General features: G+C 62.5%; 3 protein-coding genes across 5 annotated transcripts in view; 2 read left to right on the top strand and 1 right to left on the bottom strand.

Annotated features, from left to right (window-relative positions):
• Positions 1-2,136: 2,136 nt before the first annotated feature.
• Positions 2,137-4,171, top strand: CBX8 (chromobox 8). 2 transcript variants are annotated; one of them, XM_064728438.1, is made up of 5 exons: positions 2,137-2,246; positions 2,645-2,688; positions 2,869-2,934; positions 3,009-3,099; positions 3,263-4,171. In XM_064728438.1, exons 1-5 carry the CDS (start codon positions 2,178-2,180, stop codon positions 4,079-4,081), a joined length of 1,089 nt encoding a protein of 362 aa, XP_064584508.1. In that variant the 5' UTR covers positions 2,137-2,177; the 3' UTR covers positions 4,082-4,171. The 2 variants fall into 2 exon arrangements, with proteins under 2 accessions (XP_064584508.1, XP_064584509.1); XM_064728439.1 differs by having other exon boundaries at positions 3,033-3,099; positions 3,263-4,170.
• Positions 4,172-7,971: 3,800 nt separating this feature from the next.
• Positions 7,972-14,797, bottom strand: CBX2 (chromobox 2). 2 transcript variants are annotated; one of them, XM_064728928.1, is made up of 5 exons: positions 14,660-14,797; positions 14,534-14,577; positions 13,994-14,059; positions 12,633-12,699; positions 7,972-12,406 (listed from the first exon to the last, which is right to left on the bottom strand). In XM_064728928.1, exons 1-5 carry the CDS (start codon positions 14,729-14,731, stop codon positions 11,054-11,056), a joined length of 1,602 nt encoding a protein of 533 aa, XP_064584998.1. In that variant the 5' UTR covers positions 14,732-14,797; the 3' UTR covers positions 7,972-11,053. The 2 variants fall into 2 exon arrangements, with proteins under 2 accessions (XP_064584998.1, XP_064584997.1); XM_064728927.1 differs by having other exon boundaries at positions 12,630-12,699.
• Positions 14,798-15,397: 600 nt separating this feature from the next.
• RBFOX3 (RNA binding fox-1 homolog 3) overlaps positions 15,398-19,975 on the top strand; it is a 121,573-nt gene continuing 116,995 nt past the window's right edge. Inside the window, exon 1 of the mRNA XM_064728935.1 lies at positions 15,398-15,663. The gene's annotated coding sequence lies outside the window, so the exon portion shown is untranslated. The remainder of the gene's footprint in view (positions 15,664-19,975) is intronic.

Here is a 19,975-nt window from a genome sequence, read left to right on the forward strand (position 1 = left end):
CGCGCCCCCACGCGTGGCCGCGGGGCTCCTCCGCGGGCGGCGGGGCCAAGGCAGCTGCTCGGTCGGGAGCTGCGCGGCCCCTCCGGGCTCGCGTGTGGCGCCGGTACCGGGCGGCACGGCCTCGGATCCGCGGTTCCAACGCGCACCGAGGATACCGACAGCCGAGGTGCCGGGCAGACACCGACATGCTCGGGGCTGCGGCAGCCCCACGGCCACGGAAACGGGCGCCGGTCGTGCCGGGGGGACACCATCGGCTTCCGACCCTCAGCCTCGCTTCCCCCGCCGGGCCGTGCCCCCGGTGCCGCCGGCTCTGTCCTGTACTAAGCACCTTCCCAGGAACGGGGTCCAGCGGGCCGCGTCCACGCCAATTCACGAGTCGCCCCGCGACCAGCCTTAATTAACAACGATTAATTCGACATAAACGAAAAACTTCCCGGGACGCAGCTCGCCGGGGGCCGGGAGACCGCGGAGGTTGCGCTGCCCTCCGGCCCGGCCACGCCGCGCACAACTCGCGTGTCCCGACGGCTCCCGTGGCCGCGGGGTTTGGGCCGTGCTGTGGGAGTACACGGGAGCCGCGGAGCGGGAATCTTCCGCCTCCTCCCGGTTTCACTTCGGCCGGGGGCGGCGGGAGGAGGGATCTGCCCACGGAGAGCCGACACACGAGGTCCACGTGCCGCGTGGAGCCGTGCAGGTCCCGCTGTCGGCGCTCCCCGCGGGGTCCCGAAGCCCCACTCGTGTCCGCCGTTGGAGGTCCGTGCCCGCCCGGGTGGCACGGCGGCAGGCAGGATCCCGGGACACAACGCTGCTCGGGGTGGGGACAACGCCGGTGCCCTCCGGTCCCCGCGCCCACGGGCGGCTTCTCCAGCCAGGGGAGGGTCTCGTACCCCAGCCCCAGGCCGGCGCGGCTTTGGGGGTGCCCTCTCGTTCACCGGAGGGCCGGCGCAGCCGCATCCCCGCGGCCGTTCCCGCAGTGGGTTTTCCACTCGTGAGCGTGGCAGCCGCCGAGACCCGCTGCTCGTCGGCTTCGAGCTCCTTAGCGGAGGGGAGACAGGAGGGAAAGACCCACGGGAGGGCTTCCTCTGCTCTCGTCCGTCGTGAAAGGCGCCAAAGGAGCCCACGCACGTCCCACCCGCGGGGCAGCTCCCCGCGGCGGCGCTGCCCACGGACACGGAAACGGCTTCACTCCGCGGCACCGGGCTGAAGGGCTCACATCGACAGCGCGGGGGGCGGGTTCGGTCCCTGCCCACTTGCGAGAACCGGGCGCGTGGGACCTCCTGTCTGCCTGAGGCTGCTCCGGTTTCCCGCGACTCGCGCGTGTCTCGTTCTTCCGTGGCCGCCTCGGGGAGAAGGTGCTGTCTCCCGTGCCGCGGGGCGAGAGGCAGAGCCGGAGCGGGGACCCAGTGGGGGGACCGGCTGGCAGCCTCCCGGTACCGGCTGGCAGCCCCGTTCCTCCGCCAGTTTGCTAACAGACAACGGGGCAGATGGACCAAATCCCGCGTGGAGCCACCCCGCTGGCCCCGGGTCACCTCTTCTCCCCCCTGGGACCGCAGCCGGGGGCTGCCGGCACAACGAAACCGGCGGCCGCGGTACCCAATTCTGCCTGTCGTGTTCGGGTCGCCGGGAAGGATTCGCGTTCCCGCAACGGCGGCGGCGCCGAGCGGCACGCGGGACCGCGCCTGTCCGTGGATGGACCCGCTACCGGGACGGGCGGTTCGCGCGGGATCGCTCCCACCCCTGACGCCGCTCTCTTTGTCCGACCACCGGTAGGCGGGCCAGGCCCATTCCGCGGCGGAACCTCCGTTCCGCACCGTCCTGGCGCCGCCGAACCCCCCGTCCCGTTCCCGGTACCGCGGAGCCCCGTGGCGCCCGTTCCCCGTTCCGCGCGCCCCCTTTGTGCCCCGCGCCCCTCCCGCGCTCCCGGGGCCGTCCCCCCGAGCGGGGCGTGGCCCGGCACGAGTGGGCGTGGCCCGATGGGCGTGGCGGTGGGCATGCCCTCAGGCCCCGCCCCGGCCCATCGGGACGCGGTGCACGTCGCGGGGCGGGGCGCGGCCGGGCCAATGCGGCGCGGGCGGAATATTCCACCGCGCGGGGGGGGGGGCGCGGTGACGTCAGCGGGCGGAGTATTATGGTCTGGGCTGCGCCGGGGCCGCCCCTGCGCTGCGAGCGGCCGCGTAAACATGGAGCTCTCGGCCGTCGGGGAGCGCGTCTTCGCGGCCGAGGCCCTGCTCAAGCGCCGCATCCGCAAAGTAGGTGCCCCCCCGGCGGGCCCCCGCCGCGCCCCCGCCGCCCCGCGACCCGCGCCCCGGCCCGCGGGGGGCGGCTCTGTCTCCCCCCGCCGCGGGGCGGGCTCCGCTCCGCCGCTCCCGCCCTCCCTCCCTCCGCGCCTTTGGGGGGGGGCGGCGTTAAACCCGCGCCCGGGGGGGTGCGTGTGTGTGAGTGCGTGTGTGTGTGTGTGCATGCATATGTGTGTGTGTGTGAAATCCGCGTTATTTTTCATTGTTGCATCTCCCCCCCCACACCCCGCGCCGCGCTCCGCTCCCTGCCCGGGGCGGTGCGGGGGGACCTTTGTTGCGGGGCGGTTTGTCGCGGGTTTGTCGCGGGTTTCGCTCCACGCATATTTATTTCCCTCGCTTCCCATCCGCAGGGCCGCATGGAATATCTGGTCAAATGGAAGGGCTGGTCGCAGAAGTAAGTGGCCCGTGGGGCCGCGGGGGGCTGCAGCAGGGGCTGGGGGGATGCTGGCTGCACCCCCTGCTCTCTCTTTGTGCCACAACCAGAACCTTTATGCCCCTGGTTTTTTATTTTATTTGTCTTGCTCCCTCCTGGCTCCTTATTCTGTTCCCTCTCTCCGTCCCGCCTTGCCCCCAGGTACAGCACTTGGGAACCCGAGGAGAACATCCTGGATGCCCGGCTGCTCGCAGCCTTCGAGGAGAGGTACAAGGCCTTTACTAGCTGTAGCAGTTGCGCTTGTAAATATGTTGCTGTCTTGTAGCTATGCTGAATTGAAGCTTTGGTTCTTTTAACACCTCTAGGGAGCGAGAAATGGAGCTTTATGGGCCCAAAAAGCGAGGCCCCAAGCCCAAAACCTTCCTGCTAAAGGTAAGGAGGCCGGAGCCCGCGTGCCAGGGCTCCAGGCCAGGGCAGGGGTCCCTTTCCAGCCCCCTCGGAGGATGCTTCCCTCAAAGGTGGCCTCTTGTAAGTTGCAATTACCCAGCCGGATGGCAGGATAATAAAGTCACCGGGTGATTTATCTTCTTTGCAGGCCCAGGCAAAAGCCAAAGCCAAAACCTATGAGTTCCGCAGCGACTCTTCCAGGGGCATCCGGGTGCCGTATCCCGGCAGGTCCCCCCAGGAGCTGGGCTCCACGTCCCGGGCTAGGGAAGGACTGAGAAACATAGCCCTGGCCCCCCAGGGCAGCTCCAGCAGCAGCACCCCCAAGGCAGACGGCATCCGGGAGCGGGTGATCCGCGTGGAGGACAAGCCCGGGGAGACCCCCAAAAAGAGAGGCCCGAAGCCCAGGAAGGAGCTGTACAAGGACCTTGCGGAGACTCTGGACGCCTCCAAGAGGAAACTGGGGGAGCCGGGGGACAAGGTGGGGGACTACCTGAAGGCCAGGAAGATGGAGGAGGCGGGGGCGGCCAAGTTCGGCTCGGGACACAGCGTGATCCAGCTGGCCCGGCGGCAGGAGCCCGAGCTGCCCGGCGCCCTGGCCGGGCCCACCCGCGCCGAGCCGGGCCCCGAGGCCTTCCCCCCGCGCCTGGCCAAGCACCGCGCGGACTTTCTGGACGCCAAGGGGCAGGGGGGGCTGGACCCCGGCGGGCCCAAGCTGCTGCACGGCGCCGTGGGCCCGGGGAACGTGGGCGGCCTGTACCGCGACGGCGTGGGGGGCCCGGCCGGGCGGCCCTCGCTCATCGCCAGGATCCCCGTTGCCAGGATCCTGGGGGACCCCGAGGAGGAGTCCTGGAGCCCCTCTCTCAACAACCTGGAGAAGGTGGTGGTAACTGACGTGACCTCTAACTTTTTGACCGTCACCATCAAGGAGAGCAGCACGGACCAAGGATTCTTTAAGGAGAAGCGATGAGTTTGGTGGAGGTGGTGCTGGGGTTTTCTTCAGTCAGATCCAGACAAAAGCTTGGTAGAGCTTGGTGGGCCTCTCTTTTTTTCTTTTTTTTTTTTTTTTTTATGCTCCTTTTTTTTTTTTTTTCCTTTTAAATTTTTTTTTCTTTTGTTTTTGGTCCTGGAGGGAATTTAGAAACTGTCCTAAATTCATTAACTCATTCTTTTGTTTTGTTTTTTTTTCACGTCTTACATTTCGTTGGAAAGATTATCTCTAGAGTTATATTTTCTATTAGATGTAAATATGTTATTTAAGAAAAAATGCTTATATATATATATCTATATATATATATTTCAACTCTGAGTTGTTTTATTTAAATGGAGACAACAGTGACTGCTCAGTTGCTCCTAGAAAGGACAATAAAACTGAGAACTAACGAGTTCACGCATCTGCCGCAGGAGCCGGTGTACATAACAGTGTTCATAGCTAAGTATGTGCTGGGTTTTTTTAACTATTATTTTTCATATGATGCTATGGATGGTGGAGGGGGACGTGTTGCTCCCTCGCAGGGCCGAGCGCCCGGATTTCTTGATTGTGATTTAAGGTGTTGCTTGTACAATCAAGTGTGCTGTGTCCAGGACTGTTGCCCTTGACAGTTGACGTGAGCACTTGAATTCACAGTGTTGTTGGGGATGGGGTGTTTCCAGTCTAACAAAAAAAGTCATGTTGCTACAAAGTCGGGGCGGGGAAAAGCAGAAATCCATAAAAAGGCTAAAAGTGTTGAAGTATTAACTTGAATTCCCTTTTCTTGCGGAGGAGAGGAGTTTGTGTGTGTAAGGTTCCTGAGGGATGATACTGAAATGCACTTTAATAGAGTTGTCGTAGCAGTTGTGGGAGATGGGACTGAGCTGAGTATATCTGTTTTCATTTTGTCTGGTCGCTTGATTCTGTTCCCCCATCCACTAAAAACAAAAAACCCCAACAAAACCCCCCTCTGTTTACATTCCTGAAATGCCAGAGAGGTTGGGGAGGGAACATCTCACTGCCCATATTTAGTTACTTTATTCTGCTACAGAAAGTGGATTATTATTATTATCATTATTTTTATTCCCAATCACAGTTTACTTCAGACTGTTGGAAGACTCCTGATAAAGTGTTTTGTAATATCCACATCCCTGACGAATCCCAGGGTCACCTTTGTGCATTCAGAGACAATAAATATGTCCCTTTCCTTGCAGTGGTTAAACAATAGCCAAGAGGCGAAATATTCCTGCGTGGGGCAGCCCCGCTGCCTCGGGTGGATTTGGTGCTGGATTTGCCCGTGGGATTCCCCCAGGGCTGGGATCCAGAGCTGGGATCCCTCCCTGGCTGGGATCCGGAGCAGGGATCCCTTCCAGGGCTGGGATCCGGAGATGGGATCCCTCCCATGGTTGGGATCTGGAGCTGGGATCCCTGTTGGGGCTGGGATCTGGAGCTGGGATCCCTTCCTGGGCCAGGATCCGGAGCTGGGATCCCTCCCTGGCTGGGATTTGGAGCTGGGATCCCTCCCTGGCTGGGATAGGGAGGCTCTGGGGGCTCTGGACGAGCTGCAGCAGTTTGGCTGTGGGTTGTGGGGCTGGGGGTGCCCCTGCTCTGCTGCTCCCCCAGCTCGGCCACCCTGGCACGGAGAGGGAGCCTGGCCTGGCTGTGGCTGGCTGAGGTGGAGCAGGTGGCCCTGTCCTCCTCACACCTTACTCTGGCTGTCAGTGGGATGGGAAGCACGGGCCCGGCAGTGCCTGAGGGCTGGGACTGAGCCAGGGCCCCTCATCCCTGAGCTCCTGAAGGCCCAGGGAGCTCCCACAGGCTGAAGGAAGGGCTGGGCAAGGGCCATCTCTGCTGCAGGGCCCTTCGGCAGCTTCACCTTGCCCCGTTCCCTTCCCCATCCTTCTGTTGGGACCCGAGAGGTGCCTGGCAGGATGCTGGACTGGCTGTGCAAAGGGAGCCATCGTGTCTGACAGTTCCCAGTTTGGTTTTCCTTTCTTCTTTTTCATTTTAATTTTTTTTTTTTTTAAAGACATCTTTTGTAAAATTGAGGTTTTTAACTTGGTTCGTACGAAGAGCCGATGCGTTGGTTCCGGTGCTGGCACGGTGTTGTTGGAGGATGAGGGAGGAGGGGGTTGAGCTGATTGTGCTCCCGCTGCCGCCGGGGCCGGAGCATCCTTCCCTTTGCAGAGAGCCCGGAGCCGCCGCCGCCCCGCTGGGAGCTCCAGCGCCGTGTCCGTGTGTCCGGCACAGCTGGAGCGAGCCGTACCTGTGCGTGTATCCGTGTGTCTGTACATAGCCGTGTACCCTGCGTGTGTGTGTGTGCGGGCGCGTGCGTGTGAATTATTTAAATCTAAGACTTGTACAAAAAAAACCGATTTGGCTAAATCTCAGTCTCAGAAGTGAAGCTTAACTACGTGTCTTCTGCCAGCCGTGAATGTCCATATGAGACCTGCTTTTTATGTCAGTTTAAATATATACTTTGTAAATAGAAACGTGTCTGGCTTCCCTTTGTGGCCCTGGGGGTACCGTGGGGGTCCCGGTGGGGTGGGGGCCCTGCAGCCCGGGACCGGACGGGGCTGGGGGCGGCGGAGGCTCCGCGGCTGGCACAGGTCTGGGCGCCCCCCGGGGGTCCCGCGGTGCCCGGAGGGGGCGGTGGCGGCCGCTGCGAGCGGCTCCGGTCCGAGGGACGGCGCAGGAACGGCCGCTCGGTGCCGCCCGGTACCGGCGCTGGGCCGGCCCGCGGCGCTCCGCCCTTCCGACGGCTCGGGCGGCGGCGGCCCCTGCCCGTCGGGCCCGGCCTTTGTGCGAGCGCGGCCCGGGCGGGGGCGGGGGGCTTCGTGGCTTTTTGAAGCCGTGTCCTCATTAACCTCCTTTTTCTGCTCGGGCGGGTGGGGCGCGGACCCCGCGCCGCGGGAGCTGCCAGCGCCGGCCGGAGCGGGAGGAAGGGCCGCACAATGGCGCCTTTCTCCGCCGGCCGCCGGGGGGGCCCGTTCACACGGGCCGCGGGGCTGCGCCTGGGGCCGGCCCGGGGGCTCCCGCCCGACGGCGGCACCGACGGCAGCGCCCGGGGCCGCCCGCGCCCTTCCGCGGCCGCGCAGCGCCCTCCGCAGGCCGGCCTGGCCCCGGTCCTGCCCTGGTCCCGGTCCCTGTCCCGCTCCTGTCCCGGCCCCGGTGCCTGTCCCGGTCCCGCAGGTGCGGGCGCTCACCTGAGCTCCGCTCACGGAGCTCTCGGGGCAGCTCCAGGCGCAGCGGATCCCGGCCGGGAGGGGCTGCGGCCGGCACGGAGCCCGCAGGGAACGCGGTGCCGTTCCCCCGGTGCCGTTCCCCCGCTCCGGTTCCTCGCTCCCGTCCCAGCCTCGCACATCCCCAGCCCGGGTCTGGCACACGGAGCCCCGGAGCGAGGCCGGCCCCGGGCGGTGCCGGGGGTACGGAGGGGAACGGGAGCGCTCCCGAAGCAGTTACCACACGAGGCTGAAAAGTTTAAAAAAATATTTATTGATATGCTAGAAAAGAAGTGTGGAAAAGTCATAGAAAACCCCCCACCCGACGTAACCATTTCCTAGTGTTTTCCTGCAAATAAATTAAAAGCAGCCTAGAGCTGGGGGCTACGCTAGCGTTAGTGTCCAGGAACACTGGAAAACTGCTCAGAGAACGTGGGCGAGGGGCTGGGAGGGACCGGGGTGCTGCGTGGGGAGCTGCTCCTGCTCCCACAGCACTCATGCTTTCCCAGGGCAACAACATCCCCGACTTTTGTTCTCAGAAAATAAAAGCAAACAAACAGCTGCGGTTTAAAGCAATCATAAGTGTCATACAGGAGCGATTTGGCTCTCTCTTTAATTAAAACGTACAAATCAGAGCACTGACTGGCACAAGTTACAAGAACAATTGTTTGTTTTCACCTATCTCAAATTTCTGTCAGTAAAACCTTTCTCCTGGCTCTGGAGCCCATCACACACAGCTCAGAAACTCAACACGAACCAAACCCCCAAACTATCTCCATCCCTCCGTGTGCTCCTGGGATTTTTTTGGTACAAAATATATATATAAAAATAGACTCAGTTTCTCAGGATGATGGCTGAATCGGCCACCTCTTCCAGTCCAATGGAAAACAACAAGGATGCTTAACCAGATTACGCCTGGGGAAAATATCCTTTCACTATACAAATACCACAGGATTTCCACATCGGAAACCCCTTAGAAAATGACAAGTGACAAACCTTTAATTGCCTGTCTGACACCCGGCTGAACATGCCAACCCATAGCAGCAAACTCAAAAAAAAAAGGGAATAAGAAAAGGTAGAAGTTGAATCCTAACGGCACATAACCAGGGTCTGCACCAACCAGGGGTCTTCCAACCCCTGTCCACAAAGATTCCAGTAAATTCATCACAGGATGTGTCTTTGGGAAACAAACCCCAGTGGGAACTGTGCACTCAGCCCCCCCAGCTGCTGGGAGAGCCAAGATCCCAGAACAGCAAGTGAGAAAGGGGCTGGGGAAGAAATGTAAAATCCTGGATTATCATTTTCACCATCGTCAGACCTTTGGAATTGAACCAGCTGGTGAGCAAAAGGCACAATAGCAAGTGGCGAGAGCAGAGTCCTGTGCTGCTAGAGGGGACATGGTGGGTGATGGAGGGGCTGCCTGCTGTGGACACGTGTCCCTCTGCCAGGCAGGAGCCAGGCCCTGCAGGGACGAACCCTGGGAGCTGGGACAGGGCTCTGGAGGGAGCAGCCAGCCCAGAGCTGCTGTGCAGGCAGCCAGCACCTCCCCTGCTGTCACAGCCCAGCTCCTGCCCTGCCCTTGGGGCCTGGCCCCTCCTTGGAGCATCCTCAGACCATTTTCTCCCCTTGGAGAAACCAACCCACACATCCTCTTGCTGCAGGCAGGAGCATCCCTGCCCGGCCAGCTTCCCCTCAGGGCATTGCTCAGCAGGGCTCTGCACAGCTGGTGTCCCCCAGGGGACCAGGACACTGTCCCCACAGTGTCACCGTGTCCCCAAGACCCTGTGACCACCCTGCTTTGCATAGGCACAAACCTGTGGTGGGACCGGTGCCACAGCCAAGGCTGAGATAAGGACGGTCCAAAGGCACATTGTTATCAGTTTGGATTCACAAACACCAGGCAGCAAACGTTTGGTGTGTGGCTGAGAGCGTCACCCCATGCTCCCAGAGCCCTTGGTTCTTCTCCCAAAGCACTGGCACCCCTGGCACAGCACACACCCTGCCCGGGGCACTGCTGGCTGCTGGCACAGGCCAGTGCTGCCCTGGGGCTCGTTTGGCAAGGTTACAGCACAAGGTAAACTGCACAGATTGTGACATTTTGGCATCACCTGAGAATGACCCCATGACCATGGGGGCTGCTGCCTCAGGGGGTCACCAGCACCTGCACCCCCAGTTTGGTGCATGCACCCACACTTCTGGGAGTGTCCCTGCCTGGGGCAAAGGGAAATCCTGCCCTGGTGCCACCTCTGCCACCTGGGGACCCCCTAAGCAGTGACCTGCTGCTCAGGGGAGGGACATCAGAACCATGCAGGGAAGGGGCAGCTCCAGCTGTTCATTGCCTCTGAGAAAAGGACTCGGCATCAACAGAACGAAAATGACCTCGAATGCTACTAAACTCTGCCTGAACTGCTGCTAATTTTGGCTTCTAGGAGAAATCTGCAGCAGGGAAAACACTGCAGCGGGAAAGCCATCACTGGGTGCCAATACAAGCCCAAAGGAGCACCCCAGCTGTGGGATGGCCAGGGGAAGGTGAATGGTGCTCAGGTGAACAGCAGCCTGAGGTACCCACTGGCCTCAGCCCTTCTCCCTCTCCTCTCCCTTCCCACCACTCCACACCACCTATGCAGGTGGCCTTGAGCAGCTTCTGAGCATTCTGGGGAAAACCACGGACGATCAGGGTGAGTCTAACCCAGGGAGCAGCAGTCCTGGGTGTCCTGGCAGCCCCAGCACCAACCCACCTGCTGCTGGAAGGGTTCACACGTTCTGCAAGGCTTAAAGACTATTCCCCAGCTCCGTCCCTGTGAGCGCCTGGAACCTGCTGAGCAGGAGGTGGAGATGCTGGCACTGCCAGGATGAGGCACAGGAGGGGTGTGGGGGCTCCCTGGGCTGCCCAGAAATTCACGTTCTTCTGGAAGCCAAGTCACTGCAGAGAAGCTGGTGGATCCTGCTGGCTCTCAAGGCAGGACTTTCCTCCATCAGAAAGGAAACACCCTCCAAAAAAAGCACCTCTGCCACCTGTTCTGTTAGTGGCATCCAGGACTTCACCTATCTTAGACTGGGGCTATTTCCCTCCCTCATGAAAAAAAAAAAAAATCCTTAAGAAAAAATGTAAACAATATTTCCCTATCAGCTGGAAACCCCAACAGAACCGCTGTGGGTTTCCCATCATTGGAAATGACCTCGCCCAGGGGGGTGGCTGGGCTGAGTGTACCCTGAAAAACCCCCGAATGCAGCTGCCCCCCACAGCCCCGAGGGCTGGGAGCAGCAGCTGCCTCATTTGGATTGACTTGCAGTTCCCCATGGCTCACAGACAGACCCACGGGAGGCCCAGGAGAGACTCTCCCAGGTGTAGGAGTGTTCCATGGCAGCTCCACACCCTGTGGTCAGTGAGCTGCAGCCCTTGGATCTGCTGCCTCAAAGCAGAGACCTGCAGGCAGTGAAGCCTGGCTCGAAACTGGCCGGCCTGGCACCCCAGCAGCACCCGTGCCCCGCTCCCAGGGCATGGCATCGACCACCCCACATGGGGCACAGCTCCAGAAGAGGATGGAGAGAAGCCAGGGAGGAAATCCAGGAGCTGCTGGCAGTTTGGAGTGGGTTTCACTGTGTTACTTGTCCAGCCTTTCCAGGCACGAGGTCCAGCAGGTCTCACGAGGGCTCCGTGTTCACTTGGAATAAAAACACCTGATGGAAGAGCTGGGCAAAGGTGAGGGCGAGGCTGAAAGGCGCTCTCCCTCCTCTCAGGCTCCGGGGCTCAGTACTGCCGCAGGTTGAAAAACCCGACGCTGGTGGGGGACTCCTTGACCGTCACTGTGATCAGGTTGGCGGTGACATCGGTGACGAAGACGTGCTCGATCAGGCTGCGCGTGGGTTTCCAGTCCTGGCTGGTCTGGATGGACACAGACATGTTCTGAGCCACGCCCGGGAGGGAGGCCGAATCGCGGTCCGAGTCGGAGCTGGTGTCCTCGCCGCTGCTGGCCTCGGACAGCGCGGGGCCTTTGCGGCTCTCGGGGGCCGCGTGTGCCTCAGGAGCGCCCGCCGAGCCCCCTTTGGCCGAGTCCCTGTCACCTGCCCGCTGTGTCTGCTTCTTGCTCTTGCCTCCGTCCGCCCCTGGCAGCGCAGCGGCACTGGCAGCGTTCAGCCCGGCCCCTGCCGCGCCACCCTTGGCAGTGCCCGCGCCCTTGGCACCCGCAGGGGCGGTGCCAGCAGCGCCCTTGGCCAGGGAGCCGCAGAGGTGCCGGGGCACGCTGCTCCCGCTGGCCGTGCTGGGCCCGTTCCTGACGCTCTGCAGGTTCAGAGCCTGCAGGTTCAGCTCCTGGCTGGAGGCTGCCTGGCTGCTGGCCCCAGACGAGCTCGATGGTGCCTTGCTGCCGTTGGGCAGCACCTGCCCTCCAGCAGCAAACCCTGATTTCTGGTCCCCTCCGGCGCTGCTGCCGGAAGCCTTTGCAGTTTTGGGTCCCTGTGCGTTCAGCCCCAGCTCCCCAGAGCCCTTCTGGCTCCTCATTTTCAAGTCCAGCCCTAAGCTCCCCTTGCTGGCTGCCTGTGCCTTGAGCGCCAGCCTGCCCAGGGCCGAGCTCTCGGCCGCACCCTGGCTCTGGGACATCCTGTTCATGTAGTGCACGATGGAGCTCTGCCAGCTGATGGCCTGGCTGGGGCTCGCCGAGCCGCTCTTCATCATGCTGGGCAGGTTCTCCCCTGAGGAGCCCCCGGAGCTGAGCCCAGCCAGGGCGCCCGGCGGGTCCTTCAGCATGGCCAGGCCTGAGCCCTGCGTGCTGTGCTGGGGCTGCAGCTTCCCCACCAGCTTGGCACTGCCCCCCGCCTCCTTCCGGGATGTTTTCAGCACCTTTGTCAGGTTCACAGTCCTTCGGGCTGCTTTCTGCTCTGGGGGAAGAGGTTTCCTGCCGCGCTTCTTCCTGGAAGCGTCTTTCATGTCGGGCTTGGCCACCAGGATCTGAGCTTTCTTCTGCGGCACCGGGTGCGTCTCTCTGCTGCGGGGACCTCTCTTTGCTTCCAGATCACTCTCATCCTCTTCCTCGGAAGAGGAGGAAGAGGAGGACGTGGAGGAAGAGGAGCTGCTTGACTTGGATTTCGTAGGCATCTCTGGTTCCTGCAAAGCAGCAGAGACGGAGAGAGATAACAGCAACGACCAAGGAATGGTTGTGGGCACTACAAACCCTCCAGGGTGGCCAGGTTCTCTATCCGTGTATCTCCCTGATCTTCAGGGATCCATCAGCTGATGGGATGAGCTGTGTGCTCGAGGCCAGCCCCAAACCCCAGTGCCCTCCAAGGGCAGAGCCCCGCAGAGCTGTCCCACCATGGCTGGAACTCACCACGTTCTTCCTGGGCCTGCCCCGGGGCCGCTTGCCCCTCTTGCGATTCTGCACCTCCTTCTCGTGCTCCCTGAGGAAACAAGGATCAAGGACAATGGTTATGGGGGAGAAAAATCATCTGGGGGAGCTGAGGCAGCCTCCCTGTGGGCACCCAGCACTCAGCAATGGACCATGTGGTGCCACCCATCCTAAACCTGTGCCTTTCCCAGCTCTGGGTGAGATTTGCTGTTCTTCTGCCACAAAGGGATCAGGCAGAGGGAAGGATCTACCCCCAGCCCTGCTAAGCCTTGCTTTGTTTAAATGGGATGGTGCTCATATGTAACACATCCAGCTGATTGAACACCATCCTGTCTGCACTCAACACCAGATCCTGTTCTTGAATAAAACTGATCCACAAACCAGTTATAATTGAATCCTATCATAAACTTTAATGGTTTTTATTATTATTATGTCAAAGTACTTGGCAGCACTGTGTCTGCCATGGCCAGCTGGCTCCCCCTCTGCCCCGTGAGTGATTCTGGGGTGCAGGGCTCTGGAACCATTGCTGTTCTCAGCCTGCTCCAGGCACGAGCACAGACACCATCCTGTCCTGCCATCCAGGTGGTGCAGCCTGGAGAAGGCTCTAGGGAGACTTCAGAGCATCTCCCAGTACTTAAAGAGGCTCCAAGAGAGCTGGAGAGGGCCTTTGGACAAGGGCCTGGAGTGACAGGAACAGGGAATGGCTTCCAGCTGACTGAGGGCAGGGTTACATGGGGGATTAAGAAGAAATTCTTCCCTGTGAGGGTGCTGAGGCCCTGGCACAGGCTGCCCAAAGAAGCTGTGGCTGCCCCATCCATGGTAATGTCTAAGGCCAGGTTGGACAGGACTTGGAGCAGCCTGGGATAGTGGAAGTGATGGGGTGGATCAGGAAGAGCTTTAAGATCCTTCCTAATCCAAACATTCTCTATGATTTTCTCCCAGATATTGTGGAGTTTCCACAGTTTCCCTCACTCTCCCAGAGCCTCACCCTCCACAAGTTCCCTTTAATGCCTCACAAGCACACTGCACACCCAGGGGTCTGCAGCCACCCCCCAGGCACAGCCAAGGTCCCTGAGCCCTGGATGGGGACAGGGAGCCGCCGGTCCGTGCCAGGCTCTGCCCCATTCCCCGGGTGCACCCCGAACCCTCGGGGTCTGCCCGGCCAGGGCACAGCCGCTCTAGGTAGACCTGGACCGACCGTGACTCCGGGGACAAACAAAAGGGCCTGGCCACAAAGGGCCCCGCCAGCTCCGGGCTGTTGTTTCCAACGGCTCCCACCACACGTGCAGCCAATTAGAAGTTAATTGACTTTACAGTTTGCTTAGAAACATTTAGAGTTTGCTCACTTCTTTTGGAAAGCCAGCAGCAGCCGGGGGTCCAGGATGTTCTCCTCGGGCTCCCAGCTGTTGTGCCTGCAACAGAGGACACGGAGCGGTGAGAGCAGGGGCCGGACCCCCCCGGCCGCTCCGGGCTAACCCGGGCCTGGCACGGGCCGGGGCACGGCGGAACCGGGGGCCGGCACAGCCGGGGGGCGGGCAGGGAGAGGGGCCGGGGGAGGGAGATCGGGAAGGGGCGGCCACGCCGCGGCGGGGCGAGGCGAGCCCCGCGCATCCCGGGGGAGCTCCGGTTGCACAGAGCGGCGGCGGGGCCGCCACGGCCGGGGGGGTGCGGCGGTTCCGGGGGGCTGCACCGGCCCGGGGGGGGCGAGCGGAGCCCCACGCGGTGGCGGGGAGGGCCCGGCCGCGGCCGCGCTTATTTGTAAACAAAAGGAGCGGCACGACCCAAACAAAAGCGGCCGGGCGGGCGGTCCCCGCGCCCCGCACCGCATGGTTCCGCGATCCGCGCGGCCCCGCACCGCGCCCCGCGCCCCGCACCGCCCCGCTCACTTGGAGGACCAGCCTCGCCACTTGACCAGGTACTCCAGCTTGCCCTGCGGAGAGAGACGGGAGAGGGGCGTTAGCGGCTGCCGGCGGGGGCGCGGGGACAGCGGGGCTGCGGGCGGCGGGTCCCACCTTGCGGAGCCGCTTGCTGAGGATGCACTCGGCGGCGAAGACCTGCTCTCCCACGCTGCTCAGCTCCTCCATGGCCCCGGCCCCGCGCACGCCCCCGCGCACTCACACACAAGGGGAGCCCCCGGGCGCGCCCCCGACGGCGGCCGCGCGCGCTCCGGCCCCCCCAGATCCACGCGCGCCCCCCGGCACAATACGGCGGAGGGGCGGGCGGGGGGTCCCCAAATTCCCCGCCGGCCAATGGGGAGCGGGGGGCGGGGCGATCCGGCGTGGGGGGTGGGGGGAGGCATTGTCTGCGTGCGACCCCTCCTCTTCCTCCCGCGCGGGGGCGGCCGCTGCCCGGCCGGAGCGGGGACAATGGGGTGGCCCGGCCCGGGGCTTTGTTTGCCCGGGCGGCGCAGGGGCTTCCCCGGCCGGCCCCGCGGGGGGATCCCCCCGTCCGACCCGCGAGGGGCTCCTGCTCCGAGTCCCCCACCCGAGGTCCCTCCTGGGCACAAAGCGCCCGTGGCTGGGGCAGCCAGCGCCGGTCCCCGCCGGGCCGAGCGGGCGGCAGCAGCACCGGCACGTTTTAGTCCTAAAATAGTTGATTATAATAGAATAAAAGCTTTCCCAGGGGGCGGGCGGCCGTGACCCTCGCGCGGTGCCGCTCGCAGCTCGGTCCCGCCCGGCCCACGGTCCCTCCCGAGCCGCGTTACCGGGGGTGCGGCGGCACCGAGCGCGCCGGCACCGCACGCACCGAGGCGTGTGGGAGCCGCTGCACGGCGGTTGTGCGCTGTGGGCGTGGAAGGATGAAATATGGTGCTTTACAGGCATGGAAGAAGATGAGTCAGCACCTCAGGGAGTTGTGCTCCGCGGGCCCGGAGCCTGCCGTTAACCGTGCGGGGATATGAATTGCCGTCGCCCCGGAGCCTGGGTGCCCGCGGCGCGCAGGGACTGAGCAGGAGCCGGACGGGCCATGGGGTGTCCTGCGAGGGGCCTCGCCCGCACCCCGGGCACTGCCGTCTCCGGTAAGCGATGCCGGGTTAGCGGAGCCGGGTTTAGGGATACCGGGTTAGCTGTGCCGGGTGTAGCCGTGGCGGGTTTAGCGATGCTGGGTCATTCGGAGCGGCAGCGGGTGCCTTGGGCTGTCCCCGCCGCGGGGGGATGTCACCACGGGGACCCTCTGTAGAGGCAATGTGAGACTGGACCGACCCGGGCACCGCGGGGTGTGGACGTGCCTGGGTGCCGGGTCCATGCCAGGGGCTCTCCTGGCTCGGGCGCTGTCACCTTTCATTGTTTCCTTTGACAATTACCGCGGTCGGTCGCTGATGGGAAGAGCTGTAGGAGCGTTTTTTTAGCCGAAGGTGACACGGAATTGTAACAGCGCCGCACTTTTTGTTCGAGTTCATTTACCTTGTGCCAGCTCGGCTCTTTGTGTGCGGCACCTCCGAGGTTTAGAAGCTCGGTGTGACCTCCCCTCGCCGTGTGCCTGGGCCGTGCCCATCCCGGCGGTGTGGGGCAGCCCGAGGGATGAGGATGAGGAGCCCTGGGGCTCTCCTGGCTGCGGGGATTCGGCTCTGAGAGACGAGCCCTGATTCGGGCGATGCTGGCTGAGCTCCTCTCCCAGCCGCCCCTCGGTGCTGCTGCTCCTGTGCTCCCCAGGAGGATGCAGGGCTATAGGGTCGCTGTTCTCTGCCTTCCCGGGGCCAGGAAGGGGAGGCTGGGTGAGTGGAGAGGCTCCGTCCAGCCTGATGGGCTGGGGCTCAGGACTGGGAGCAGCCCTTGAGGTTTGTGTCCCTTTAGGAACCACAGCATTTGTGGGGCTGTGCCATCAGCATTGTCCCTGGTCCCTCGTGGGGACTCTGATCCCTGATGCTGCTCAGCCCCCATGGCACACTGCTGAGCCTGGGAAGGACCGTGCTGCTCCCTGGGCTGGAAATCTCCTTTCTCCTCCCAGGGCTTTATTAAAAACTGTTCCTGGGCAGTCCCTGGGCTGCTGTGGGCTCTGAGCCTCTTACCCCTGGCAGAGTGGGGTACCCCAGGGCTCCTGACATGTCCTGCTCCCTCTTGGCCAGCCAGAGGAGGCCATCCCAGCCCTGGAGCTTCCCTGGGCACTGCTGGTCTGAGCTGCTGCTGGGGCTGCCCCCGCTGGGGCTGCTGCCTGGGGTGGGATGAGATGTCCCCCTTGCTGCTGGGGCTGTGGCTCCACCTGCGAGAAAGTGCCTTTTCCATGAATTCAGAGTTTCCCATCCCCAACAGGGACTTCACCTTTCTGGGGAAACTCAGGAACACCCACTGAATGAATAACTTGGCCCATGCTCCCACCAGGCAAAGTGACATTGGGCCAATAAATTCACCAATCACCATGAAAACCGTCATCATCTTAAAATGAGAGTCAGACCCCCGAGCTAACCTGACGGACCCTGATTTTGTAGCTGTTCCCAAGCAGGCCAGGCATCCCAGGAATGCCGTGGGTCCTGTGTTGTGTCTGTAGCAGGGGCTGGCAGGCTCAAGAGGGGGTTTGGTGTTGAAGGAAGGCATGGGGATGAGGGGAAAGGGATGTGCTGCTCCTGGACTGGAAAAATGTTTAAACTGGGGTTTACTGGGAATGAGTTCAGGTCACCCTGAGCTGCTGTGGGCTCTGTGCTCTGCCCATCCTGCCAGGCTGGGTGAGGGACACGGCTGCTTTCTGGGGCCCTGTGGAGCAGGGAGCCCTGGCCTGGTGGGTGCAGGTCAAGGTCTGGGGGGTTCCCAAGGCTCCCTGACCTCTGGATTTGGGCTGGACCCCCCAGTCAGGTGCATTGCAGGGGTGCCCCGTTCCTCCAGCCCCGGGACCCCCGTGGCAGCGGTGATGGGGTGTCTGGGATGTCCCTGAGCCCAGAGGGTGAGGCCGGGCCCAGCCCAGGGAGCAGCCGGGCCATGATGGCCATGTTTGTTGTGGGCAAATGGTGGCTGTTTTTCCCAAGGCCTCAGCCAATCAAAGCACAGAGATCTGCATCTCATTTGGGTACTGCAGCCGGCTATGGAGCTGTGCAGCTGCCAGGATGGGGTGGCTGGGCCCCGCGTGGTGTGTGGGTCCTGTGGCCCTGTGCGGGGGTCAGAGGGGCCTGTGCTGCCCCCAGAGCAGCATTTTGGGAGGAGCAACGTCCCCACACACCGTGTGCCATAAATAAATACGTGTCCTTGTATGTTTGTTGTTCTGTTCCCATCCCGGAGCGGCCGGGACCCCTGGGCAGCGAGCGGCTTCCCAGTGCAGGAAAAAGAAAAGGAAGCAAATGGTGTGGAAATGCATGGCAAATTGGGATGCAATACACAGCGGGGCTCTCCCTGCTGCGTGAGCCCCGGCCCGGGCAGGGGGGCGCTGGGGAATGAATTACTGGGGATGGCAGGGCGGGAGGGGATGCGGGGATGCGGCAGCGGCCGCGTCCGGGCATGGCCAGGCGGGGCTTTGGCCTTTGTCACCGCGAAACGTTGGCTGAAAATGTCCCACATTGCCCATGCACGAGGTGTGAGGAGCTGCGGGAAGGGCTGGGAGAGGCTTCAGGACAGGCAAAATGCGACAGTTTGGGGTTTCCTTGGAGAGGTGAGCTGGAGATGGCTCCCGGGCTGGGGAGCAGGGGCTGGTTTAGGTTTGGTGTGTCTGTGGGGATAAAACTGCACCCAGAGCGGGGAGGATCCTCTCACCTGTCTGGCCTGGGACATGGAAGCGTCTGTAAGATATAGTCGATCATTTATAACACATCCCTCAGCCCGGGGCACATATCAGGGCCAGGAGGGGATGGTGAGGTTCCAGTGAGTGCCATGGGTCTCCGGGGCATCCCCTGGAGCATCCTTGGGACATCCCCTGGGGCATCCCTTGGAGCATCCTTGGGACATCCATTGGAGCATCCTTGATGGCATCCCTGGACCATCCCTTGGACATCTGACATCCCTTGGAGAACCTTGGACATCCATTGAGCATCTTCATCCTTAGACATCCATGGAGCATCCCTTGGACATCCCTTGGTCCGCGGGTCTGGGTCCCCCCGGGCCCGGCGGCAGCCGCGGGTGTTCCCGGGCTTTGTCCCTCGGGCCGAGGAGCGGATCCCGCTCCGGGGGAGCCGCCGGGGCTCTGGATGGCCCCGGGGCAGCGGCTGGAGGCGCCGCGGGTTCGGGGGGATGCTCCGGGCCGGGCTGTTACCGTGAGCCGCTTCCCCCGCCCGGGCCGGGAGCTCGGGGGCCTGAGCGCGGCTCGGGAGCCCTCGGCCGCCGGCTGCCGGTACTGCACCGGGACACCGGGACATTGGGACACTGGGACACCACCATACCGGCACACCGGGACATTGGACACTAGGACACCGGGACACCGGCAGGGCAGGAGGCAGTGGGAGATGGGTACGGGGGGATGAAGGAACAGGATGGGGCCAGGGAGGGGGGTCCCCCCCGGTGTGCTCAGAATCCCAGGGCTGGTTGAGTCAGGAGCTCAGTCCCTGCTCCCAGCTGAGGGAGGATCAGCTCTCAGACGGGGATTTGTGTCAGGAGGTTGGGTCACCACAAACTCCATGTTCCCTGTGTGGGTCTGGGGAGCAGACTGGGACCAGCCCTATGAGCACTGCAGCTTCTCAGTACTCAAAGGTTTATAGAAAAGAGGGAGAGTGGCATTTTAAATGGGCAGAGAGTGATAGGACAGGGAAGTGGTTTTAAACTTCAGAGAGGAGAGATTTAGGTTAAATGTTTGGAGGAAATTCTTCCCTGAGAGGGCGGGCAGGCCCTGGCACAGGTGCCCAGAGCAGCTGTGGCTGCCCCTGGATCCCTGGCAGTGCCCAAGGCCAGGCTGGATGGGGATGGGAGCACCCTGGGACAGCAGGAGGTGTCCCTGCCATGGCAGGGGTGGCACTGGATGGGCTTTAAGGTCCGTTCCAACCATTCCATGTGTTTGTGATCCTGCTCTGTACGTGCTGGGCACGAGGACGGTCAGAGCCTGGCACCAGCGGGTTCTGAGCCCTGCAGGCTCTGCCAGGATCCCCAGGGTACCAGCAGAGCTGGCTGCCCCTGCCCTGGCAGTGCTGAGCTGCAGGGGCAGCCCAAGGTCACCAGCAGCAGAGCTGGGAAGGTTTCTGTGCACACCCTTATCGTTAATCCCACTCTGCACGGCGTGCACAGCGCTGGCCACGCTCCCCTTTCGGAGCCTCCCTGCTGCTGCCGCTGCCCTGACCCCCACCCCAGCACCGTTTCAAGCCAAACATTTTCTTCCTGTTTTTCTGAGGGTGCGGCTCTTGTTTCATCTCGTTGGGTGAAGCCGATGCAGCGAGCGAGTCTCTATGGCAACAGATGTTTATCGAGCCCCTGAGCTGAGGCACA

The sequence above is a fragment of the Zonotrichia leucophrys genome, chromosome 18 (genome assembly GCF_028769735.1).
Source record: "Zonotrichia leucophrys gambelii isolate GWCS_2022_RI chromosome 18, RI_Zleu_2.0, whole genome shotgun sequence".
In the NCBI taxonomy this organism is placed as follows: Eukaryota; Metazoa; Chordata; class Aves; order Passeriformes; family Passerellidae; genus Zonotrichia; species Zonotrichia leucophrys.